Source organism: Thunnus thynnus, chromosome 8 (genome assembly GCF_963924715.1).
Source record: "Thunnus thynnus chromosome 8, fThuThy2.1, whole genome shotgun sequence".
Classification (NCBI taxonomy): domain Eukaryota; kingdom Metazoa; phylum Chordata; class Actinopteri; order Scombriformes; family Scombridae; genus Thunnus; species Thunnus thynnus.
In genome coordinates this window covers 3720113-3731802 of record NC_089524.1, presented here as the reverse complement: position 1 = coordinate 3731802, position 11690 = coordinate 3720113, and the positions used below count along the sequence as shown (strand labels likewise).

General features: G+C 36.9%; 1 protein-coding gene across 2 annotated transcripts in view; it reads left to right on the top strand.

Annotated features, from left to right (window-relative positions):
* Nucleotides 1-7078: 7078 nt before the first annotated feature.
* LOC137187332 (urokinase plasminogen activator surface receptor-like) overlaps nucleotides 7079-11690 on the top strand; it is a 141053-nt gene continuing 136441 nt past the window's right edge. Inside the window, exons 1-5 of one of the 2 annotated variants that reach the window (XR_010929195.1) lie at nucleotides 7079-7207; nucleotides 8334-8429; nucleotides 9830-10209; nucleotides 10350-10472; nucleotides 10601-11216. Coding sequence is in view for 1 of the 2 variants with exons in the window: in XM_067596154.1 (XP_067452255.1) it covers nucleotides 8378-8429 (52 nt within the window). In the remaining variant the exon portion in view is untranslated. Of the gene's footprint in view, nucleotides 7208-8333; nucleotides 8430-9829; nucleotides 10210-10349; nucleotides 10473-10600; nucleotides 11217-11690 lie in introns of those variants that run through there. The other variant, XM_067596154.1, reaches the window with a different exon arrangement.

Below are 11690 nucleotides of genomic sequence, written 5' to 3'. Positions count from 1 at the left end.
TCATTTTCCTCAATTAATAAACGAATAAGTGTAATCTCATTTGTTCAACTGATGTCTCTTTATCTAGTTTTAGGACTTGAATGGAAATCTGATCACGTTTTAGGTCATACTTATGCAAAAATAGAGCAAATTCTAAAGGGTTCACAAACTTTCAAGCAGCACTGTATGTGGGTAGAAATATATACATGTGAAAGGAGATACATATGTGTGTATGTATATTAGATGACCAGAATGAACTCTAGTTTGTACAGCCCCTCATACAGACTGGGAACCTGCACACCTGTGATTGGGATGTGGTTTACAATCGCAGAACAGCAAGAGAAGATCAACCACTCTTCTTTCTCGTGCAGTAGAGTAGTTTATGTTTTGTAGACTTTTGACTCACGTACTTCACCTACACCTCTATTGTTCTGATTCATGGCTTTCAGGCATGTAATTACCATTAAGGGCACCGAGTTCATGACCTCAGTATTTCTAAAATCCTGCCTATGGCCCTTATTGCTTTCTGTTGTTTTCTAAAGCTGCGAATGCACTGATCAGAACTTCAAAATGATCAAAAAGCATTCACTTAACTTTGAAAGATTTCTGGTTCTCTTCACATATAGTTCTCTTTATTTTTCACACAACTGTCACAGTATAACCACAGTTTGCATGTTTCTGTGTCAGCTCATTCAGTCTGTGAGAAAGTGTAACTTTCCATAGCTGTGCTGAGAAAAATATTTGACTTTCATTAAGCAATGCTATGTATACATGAAAGTTGGATGTAACCTAATGAGCAATCCAACCTGCTTTTACTACAATAAATTCATAATGTGAATACCTCTCTGTTGTTTGAGGGGTCTTCAAATTTATTTTATCTGAGTTTTAACTAAACAATACTTTACTGTTGTAACTAACCTGAAGTATAATACATGTGGATATTTTAGTAGGGTTTAAATTCCTATATTTATAATTATTATATTTTTACTTTGATTCATTCATCTGCTACATGTAAAGATGTAAAAACAAACTTTTTTTGTTAAAACTTAAGACATCAATCAAAACACAAAAGTTTTGTGTTTGTGTTTTGTGTGCGATTTTTAGTCAGATTTCAGGATGGACTGAGAACACTTGGTGTTCTGGACAAAATCCAAGCTCACCCGGAGAGTTTTCGCCCCTTTTATGCTGGTCTTCTACATCCCTCACAGCTGACCTGGTTGACAGCCTCTTCACCATCCACCTATCTCCAGTTGGCAGCAATAGAAGGTGTGCTGAAGAAGTTGTTCCTTTCTGGAGAGACTACTGAACAGATGCAAAAGGTAAATGTAGTGTTTTAAGCATTTCTTGTATGAACTAAAATATCCTCTCACTTTAGAATAATAATGCAGTGCATCTTGTCAGTGTCATTTCTGAAGTATTGCTTTTTCTCTAGATCAAGAGGGAACACAGAAGACAATTCTCACCTTTGTCACTGGAGCCAATATTCAGATTCAGATTCAGATTCAGACAACTTTATTTATCCCGAAAGGGCAATTCAGTTTGGCAGTGTACCCAGACCATGCACAAAAAAACAAAAAAACAAATAACAGACAGATCTATGCCAGAGACAGTCAGTACACAGGTACTCAGAGACATGTACATAAATGAACAACAAATAGATACGTAATAAATAAGTAAAATCCTAGTCCCAGCAATAACAAGCCCCAAAATGATTAGTTAAGACAATAAAACTCCACGAGTTTGGAAATATTTTTGAAAGAGAGTGAAGATTTTGAAAGAGTGTCTTCACAAGTGGCGCTGTAAAACGAGGGCCTGAGGGCATTAAAATTAAGTCGGAAGACAGGATGTGGTTGGGTTGGGAAACTATTCCCCATGCTTTTTTGACCACCTGTCTCTCCCACAGAGAACGCATGTCTCTTTGCCGGATACCAATTATCTTAGAACAGACCTTCACAATATTGTAGAGGCAGTTCTTGTCCTTGACAGAGCGACCCCCAAACCAACAAATAAAAGAAAATATTAAGATACTTTCAATAAAAGATTGATAGAAAATACATAAGATGTCCTTATAGACATTAAAAGAATTTAACTTCCTTAGCAGGTGAATCCTCTCTTGGCCTCGCTTCACAATACTCTCAGTGTTAACATCAAACTTCAGTTTGGAGTCGAACACAGTTCCTAAATACTTGTATGTGTCAACAATCTCAATATTATCACCATGGATAATACTTAATTTTGGTTTTCTACAGTTCCTCCTAAAATCAACATCAAGTTCTTTTGTTTTTGACACATTAAGGTCTAGAAAGTTTTCATCACACCAACTGACAAAGTCAGGGAGGGCATTACCATGGTCAGACTCTGAGCCTTGAAGAAGAGACAGAAGTACCGAATCATCGGAAAAATTCACCAGATAGCTGACTTCTCTATGAGACCTACAGCTATCTGTGTACAGGATAAAGAGAAGGGGTGACAAAACACAACCCTGGGGTGAATCTATGTTTGAAGCCAATGGATCCGACATAATGCCATTAACTAGAACACTCTGTTTCCTGTCAGTTAAGAAGTTTAAAAGCAATAATAAGAACTGATCACGTAATTTAAAATAAGATGAGAGCTGATCTATTATAATATGTGGCTGCATTTTATTAAAAGCAGAGGAAAAATCTGCAAATAAAAGCCTAACATGAGATTGTGGTTTCTCCAGATGATTATAGACTCTATCGAGAATGAAGACTTTTGCATCCTCTATCTCCTTGCCGGCCTGATAGGCAAACTGCAAGGGATCAAGTTTGTCAGACACCAAGGAGATAACCTTATCTTTTAGAATTCTCTCAAAAATTTTCATTACCAAAGATGTTAAAGCTACAGGTCTGAATTCATTTAACTCTCTGGAATTTTTCGATTTGCAAGTTGGAAGTTGGAAGTTTGCAATGATCAGCACACAATTGGAAGAGACTAGAAAAGATTTCACTGAGCTGGTCGGCACAGTATTTCAAAGTGCGCCCACAAATTGCATCACAGCCAGCCGCCTTCCTGATAGTTGTTTTCTTTAGCAAGGCAGTGACCCAATCTTGTGATATTACAAGATCTCTTTGAGGTACGAGAGAATCCCTCAACATGTGAACTGTCCCACCAATTGGCTTCTCTCCACAACCTTCAATTGAATTTCTTCACCAAGAACATGACATAGGAGCCAACTCTAAACTGCCCATTGTAGACACCTGCAACTGTTTGAAGTTACCACTGTACACCTCTTACAGAGATTTTCAGAAAAACATGGACTGCATTGGATAATACTCATGATTTCGGCATAGCTTAATTCATGGGAAGGCTTCCTTCTCAGTATTCTGTTTAAAGGTGACGTTCGCACCCAAATAAATAAATTTTGCAGTAGACTTAAAATTGTGAATGCAGGACTTATACTTGAAATCAAGTGTTTTTACTTTTACTCTCATTCAAATAAAGGATTTAAGTACCCTTTCCACCATGTCCAAGTGGATTGGAAGAAACTGACTACTGACTTTGTGCTTCTTGATTTACATTTGGTGACATATTCCATGGCATCTTCTGAAAGACCATCCAATAGGGTCAATTTCTTGCAGACTCTGTCTAACACGCCACCTCTGAATGCATAACCCACATGACCTCAAGCTCCAATGCACATATCATTCACGTGTATTTGTGGTAGACTGAAAAATTTCACCAACAACTCTGTTCAGGTTGTCATTTGATAATATTGCATGTCAGTTTGTGAAATGTTTGTATGTGAGATGGCCAGAATGAACTTTAGCTTGTACAGCCCCTCATACAGGCTGGGAACCTGCAGACCTGTGGTTGGGATGTGGTTTACAATCGCAGAACAGCAAGAGAAGAAGATCAACTACTTGTTGTTGTTTCTCATAGTGTAGAATAGTTTCTGTTTTACAGACTTTTGACGACACTACTTCTCTATTGTTCAGATGCATGGCTTTCAGGCATGTAGCTACCATTGAGGACACCAAGTTTATGACCTCAGTATTTCTAAAATCCTGCCTACGGCCCTTATTGCTTTCCGGTGTGTTCTAAAGCTGCGAATGCACTGACACAGTGATCAAAATTTCAAAATGATCAAAATGCATTTACTTAACTTTGAAAGATTTCTGGTTCTCTTCACATATAGTTCTTTTTAACTGTCACCCAACTGTCAGATCACAACCACAGTTTGCATGTTTCTGTGTCAGCTCATTCAGTCTGTGAGAAAATGTAACTTTCCATAGCCATACTGAGAAAATGTTTGACTTTCATTAAGCAATGGTGTATATGCACCACAGTTGGATATAACCTAGTATACCCCTGTATCTGTGAAGGAAATTATTGTATGAATATGTATACATGCTTGTGTGAACTTCTGAAAACTTCTGGTTAAAAAATGCTTATTGACAGTTATAGAAACTGTGGTGTATTTTCATTAAATGTCATTGGTGTGCTTAAAGACAATATTAAGCTATGCAGATTGATTTTATAAGTTTATAAGCAATAAGGGCTAGTGTGATACAATTTGTATTGGTGTAGTTATAATCTCATGAACCATATTTAATCACAATGTACGTATAGAGGCACGGTAGAAGAATCATAATCATACACTGGAGAAATTTGAGTGTGTTTGTATTACATGTCACTTTGCTTGGGTCTGCATTAAAGTCTTCACCTTTTAAAAAAAATACTCTCTGGAGGAGATCAAGAAATAAGGATATAAAATGACTAGAATAACTTACAAAAAATAAAAGGCCAGAAGACAACTTGGCAATAATGGTGTAAAGTGATTCCCAATACTTATATAAAAATTGGATATAATCAGGTAGAATTGAATATGCCAGTACATATCCTCAAACAGCTCAAAACGTGTTTTGAAGAGTTTTGACCAACAACGAGTGACGGAGATAAAAGTAATAGAATAATTGGTCAAAAATTAGGGAGGGTGGATGATAGGTGTGACCTATGCTGACCCAAGGGAATAAAAACTATGCCCCAAAGAAAAACCTTTGGAGCGATTTGGTTTGCTGTAAAAGTGCTAATTGCTCCCCTTTTTTGCGGGCATTAAAGAACACTTTGCTGCTTGGACCTCTGACTCCCTTTTTATTTTCAAAAGATAGTTTTTTGATCTGGTACATTTTTCTGCAACAATCTGATACAACAAAACCATGTTTGTGTGTCTGAACAGTATGTTCCTGTGTGAAAGAGACACAAAGAACATTTATTGCTGCAGCATATCCTGTGATGAAAAAGTCAAAAATTTCATGGTCACAACAAATCAGAAATGACAAAATCTTTGTTTATCATTCAATCACTTCATATCCGATTTACAATACAAAATTAGAGAACAAATAACAGCTGTTTCACTAACTTAGACCACACCATTTGTGTATAGTTTAAATAGTTTATTTGATCAGCAAGATGGTTCAGGAAGGAATAAGATGAGGGGCGATGGATGTTAGGGTCGAGGGGAGGCGATGGACGCCGGATGTGGGTCGCCGTCATGAAGGAGTCGATTTGGATGGCTGGAGCTTCTAGGAACCCGAGGATGGAGACTCAGGGTGGGGGCATGTCTTGATGAGCAATTTTTTGCTTCATCATCCCCCGGTGGTTCCTATGATGAAAGAGAGTAGAATTACTGGGATGGAAGTATAGGCCCTGGCGTGCATGTCTTTATGGTGGGAGGAAACCGGAGAGAGCAAACACGGGGAGAACATGCAAACTCACCACAGAAAGGCCCCGGGATGGCTTGAGTTCGTAACCCAGGCCCTTCTTGCTGTGAGGCTACAGTGCTAAACACTAAGCCACCGCGTCGCCCGCTGAGAGGAGAGAGGAGAATGTGGTTTTGGGGGGGGTGGGGTTTGAGAGAACCGAGACGAACAGGAGAGGTGGAGGCTAGGCGTGCTTATATATGCGCGCAGGTATGTGGCCTGGAGGCACAGGTGATTTGGGTTAACGAGGCGCAGGTGTTGTGAATTGGTGAGAAGGAGCAGGGCGTGGTCTTGTTCCTGAACTTAGTTTTTATAATAACTTCATTTGTCGTTTTTTTTTATTTTGTTCTGAAGTTAAAAATAGAACATGAGAAAATGGGATATTTGTTGTCTTCGATTTTGTCATTTAACACTGGTTTCTTGTAACATTTAGAATTGACTATTATTATTATTATTATTATCATTATCATTATCATTATCATTATCATTATCATTATCATCATCATCATCATCATCATCATTACTACCAGTGGGTTATGTCTTCTGACTTCTGGTACGGATTCTATCTTCACTTTATATTGATATTATTTTTATTATTATTATCAAGTGGGTTCCATTTTCCATCGTATGTTACATTAATGTTTTTGAACATGTTTTTAATGTTCATTTTATGTCTTCTTTCATGGGAGGCACTTGGTGCATGTAATTCCTTTGTTGTAAAGCATTTTGAGCTGCATTTCCTGTATGAAAGGTTCTATACAAATAAAGTTTATCATCATTATCACTATGGGAGATTCATTTTGTTCTATTTCAGAGGGAAACACTGCATTTGTCATTCTGCTTAATTTATCTGACAGCTTGTTACTGGTTACTTTACAGATTAAGATTTTACATACAAAATATATGATCAGGAGATAAATATGATGTGTTAATATAGATTAAACTATCCAGCAGTATATAAAAGCTAAAGCTAAACTAAAATAAGCTCCATCTTGACCAGACGTTAAGTTAGTGAAGAGGATTAGGGCCACATGTGAAAAATGTTTGAGTTTAAAGTCAGAATTCTGACGTATTAAGTAAATGTAAGTCTATTGTGCTAATAATACTTCTGCCCTTTTACCTAAGTAAATGTTTGAATGCAGGCCTTTTACTTTTAACAAAGTGTTGTTAGTGTGGAATTAATAGTTTAAAGGTTTCGGTACTTTGTCTACCTCTGCTAATACCAACAGAGAAAGGGTGAAAAGTGCGAAGGAGGCCACATGACTGAGTTTGCCTTGAGCCCCCAGATCACTAAATCTGCCCCACCTTGGGCTGTGAAAAAACAGTGAAGAGGTTGAGACGTCATTGTTGGAGGTATAAATGAAACCGTTTTAGAAGTGTTGGTTTCATTCTGACCAGAGAGGAAGAACAGACATTTCCTCTTGCACATTTCAGAACAAATTCAAGACATTTTTATAAGTTTTACTTTTTCTGTTGATGAACTGGGTGTGTTGAATTTTGACTGGGTGAGTTTTATTAACATATTCTGAAATTCTATTCTATGTTGTAGTTTGTGAGAGAAAATTGAATACTTGGTTATCATTTTATAAATCACTTGTATAAATGTTGTTGTGATGTAATGTCATTCTGGTAAACATGTTGGGGGAAGAAATCCTACTCCTTGGCTAGATGAACTCTTGAACTTGTTTCTATCCGAGGGTTATCTGGTGACCTCTGGGGTTAGCTAGAGATATCTTTGCCTTCATCCTACTGTTTCAGAGACTGTGTGGATCATGAGGTATCTAGACAAGCTAAAGTTGAAGGATGTCATGTTTGAAGTTATTGATTAACCATGACGTCTCTGTAAGATCTTATGACTATACTTGTTTGTAAGAAGGTGTAACAGTATGTGGAAGTGTCCATTAAGGGACAAGCTTTGCTTCTAGAGAAGTATAAAGCTGTCTGGTTTGTGTTCACAATCTTAAAGGAAAGAGCCAACTGAACATGCTTTCTCTCCAAAAATAGAAGATGATTGTATTTTTGTCTTGTGTTTTGTGTTTGGACATTTGTATAATTGTTACTGATGGTGTGATGGATTGTACAGTGTCTACAACTGCTTCAACAAGTCAGTTTTTAATGCTTTCTTCATGTCTCTTGAGCAACGATGAAAAATTTCCACAACAAGTTGCATTTGATTCTATTCAGCTTAACTCAACTTCTGATCTGTATCATGCTGTCTCATTTCTGTACTGAGGTGTAGGGGGTATTAGTATCAGACTTTCATTCCTGAATGTTGACAAAGTTTTTGTGATCTATAATAATTTTTCCCATTATTATACAATATAATGTGCTGGGCATATCTGGACATATTTTACTGTTGAAAAACTCTGGATAACATAATCTAACCTGTTGTTTTTTTGTTTGTTTGTTTGAAATTAGTGATATAATTAACAATTATCATTTAATAATTTATATATGCATTCATCCAAACATTACTGCAGGTGAAAAAGACGAGGAGTTAGTAGCTTGTTGAACTGTGTATTGCAGCTGTTTACAGCAAGAAAGTTTATTAATTTTGCTGCTTTGAAAGTGATGGAATACAGTTCCTTTGTTATTCAAGTGTGTCCAGTAACTTCCTCTTTCTTAACACAGGTTCACAATATAAAGTATTTCCACCGTAATCTGCAGATTTACTCATGATGAAGCTGATCCTGTCTCTCACTCTCATCTGGACACTCTCCAGCACAGGTAACCTCACTCACTCTTGAAGTCACAGTGAAACTGAAGTTAGAGCATCTTTAGTTTCTGTGCTGTGATGTATTTTCCAGGGAAACTGAGTATTTGAGTGGTGTACAAGAGGGATTTAAATCAAATCCTTTGCATTTGATTGGACTGCAAAAAAGTGGGCGGGGCTTACAAAGTTATATGATAAGGAGCTACAGAGGACTGTTGGCTCCACACACCTCCCTCACATGTTGTTAGATCAGGAGGAGGATGAGGGAAAGATGAATGAATTAGACCTCAACCACATTGTTCTGCATAACTGTCAGCTAGCTCGTAGGTTCTGTATGCCAGTCAGTAACTGGTAGAATTTATAGTCATGGAAGAGGGACATAAAAATTAGAGAAAGAATTTGATTGGACACAAAATTAGTATACGCCCCGAGTGCAGGATGAGTCAATATTTTTTTATTGTTTTGCAGGAAATTACAAACACTAAAGTACCATCAAAAATCAAGTTATCAAGTTACAAAAATTGATGGTCTTGGCTAAATCATATAAACGCCAACACAGACTTGAATAACAGAACATTCTTATGTGGTTTTGCTTTCAAAAATTGAAATGAAACTATAATCTTTCACCTCCTACAGGTTCTGTGTGGTACAGAAAAACAAACAAACATATATATATATATATATATATATATATATATATACATACACACATATATATATACACCCTTTTCCCCTCAGTGCATCTAATGTGCAACCCAGCCAAAGCTTCTCACCAAATCCTGCTTTTGGCTTTAACACAGAAAATTGTCCACTGTCCACTTCCAAGTCCTCTATCTGTTTTAATAATACATTATAGGTAGCAGAGTGACTAATTCAACATGGCAATGTAAGAATGTAATTTAAAGAGGTTGAAAGAAAGACATGTATCTCAAAATGTTGAATACAAACTCAAAATATACTCAGTGTTGTGGTTATAAAAATGGAAATAACATCTAAAAACTAGAATGTAAAACTATTGTTACCCATGAAATTAGGTAATAAATCTAATGCTTCATATCAAGAAGTGACTCAAACATGCAGACAGAACTCAATAAAAATAAGCCTTACTTTATTGGCCACAATAAATAATACATAATGTAAAATCCTTTTAAATAGCAGTGTTCCATTCTTTAAACAACATTATTAGAAAGAGAGATAATGCAGGCGTCACAATGACAAAAACCTTACAACTAAATGCTGCAACCATTTAATTTGATGACTGATTTCTGATTCTTAATATATTTGTTGATAACAATTCATTGGATTTTCATTTGATTCTCATCAGATTAACTTTGCATACTGTATTTGTGTTAATATGAAAAACAGGATTCATGCTGATTGTTCAACTCACCATCTTTTATTTCATAAATTGCAGCTGAAGCTCTTCAGTGTTGGAGTGGTGAAGGGACTTACCATGTCTCCCAAAGCTGTATATTTAATGAGTCGTGTGAAGTTCTTGGCCCAGGTGAAGGTATCTGTAAAAGTATTGAAAATAAGTCAGATTTTTCCAGAATGTCATTCACTTATTGAATTTTACATTTTTGAATTACAGTGTTCGATCTATGTTTCTCTTTACAGAAAGAACGAGTTGGGAAAAAGCTTTCAATAATAGGGAGTGTGAGCCATCCTCCCTTTACCATACCATTGGAGATCACACACTTTCATTCAATCTTGGTTTTGAAGCTTCAGCTGAATTTGCTCGTGTGTGCAATGCAGATTACTGTGACCCTAGATACATTCTTAGAGGTGTTCCTGGTAAGTAAAGAGAAAGGTTTCCCTTTTTAAACACAAAATCACATTCACATGTAGTATTGGTCTAATGTTGGTCATAGTGAAGAACAATAAGTCACTGAGTGTCTTGTACAGTTTCTGCCACGTCCCCTATTCTGTTTCAGTGATGCGTGTGCTACCGATAAACATGCTCCCGCGGTGTTTCCCCTGTAATAAATCATCTTCTGCTGTGTGTAACAAGAAAGTACAGTGTGTGGGAAAGCAGGACCGCTGCATGAGTATGACTAGTGAGTCCTCATGATCATTTTACGCCTCAAAGCACATTGTTGTTGCCTTTAAAATGTCAATTTCCTGCAAATTCAATTTTGAAAAACCTTTAAAAACTGTGGTCTAACAATGATTTTGTCATCCACAGTGGAAGATAAGGAGGGCAAAGCAGTTCGTGCCCTTGGCTGTGTCTCTGCAAACCTCTGTGAAAGTATTACTCACATGAATATCTTCCCAAAAGCTAAATTCCTTGATACACCAAAATGTTGTGAAAGCAGCTTCTGTAACTCAGCCTGGTCTGTCAAACTGAATGTGATCCCTTTGTTTTTTGGACTCATTACTCTTATTGTCTATTAGAACAAAGAGAAACCAACAAAATAGCAAAAGTACACATGTAGTGTGTGTGAATAAGCAGCCCATTCTCACTTGTCACATACCGAAGGTTGGTCAGGACCCTGTGGTGTCACTTTTTAATGCACTGGGTACCCCCTCAGTGTCATTTTTCGACTTGCAAGGTTGTTGGCAGAGCAGCTCACACACCATGTGGTCAGTTATTATGTGTTTTACGTTTTGGCTTATAACTCATGAATCATGAGGTCTACCCTAAAAATTTGTATTGTGTATTCCTTGGATAATACCAAGTAGACTGATATAGGCCACGCCCATTTGAGCCTAAAAATGTTTCCGCCATTTTGAATTTTGTCATTTTGAACACATTTTTTGCTTTCGCACATTTTTCATCCAATCTTAACCACACTTGGTACATACCATATTTTGATGACCCTGAGGAGAGCTTATGTGTTTGTTTTTTGGTATCATTTTCCGTTTGTCTGTAATCGGTTACCAAACCTTTGAAGGCATGGCCTGATGCATTTAACAAGCCATAACTCTTCAGATCTAATTCGGATTGACACCAAATTTGGGAATCTTGTACAAACAATGACAGTGCATCATTGTGTAAATTTTGTTACGATTCTATCCACAGGGGGTGCTGCTATAATATTTTAACATGATATTTCTACAGTTGTCTTCATTGAAATTAAATTTTTCACACAAGTTCTCCATGTCAATGTGCACTACATATTGAAACATGGTGCCAATAGCCCCACCCTGTGGCCATTAGTGAAACACCACCATACTACTTATCAAATTCCATTATTCTTAAATATAATATTCCATGTTGACTAAATTCAATAGAGTTGCACAGATGTGGATGCTGAACAAGACTGTAGCATTTG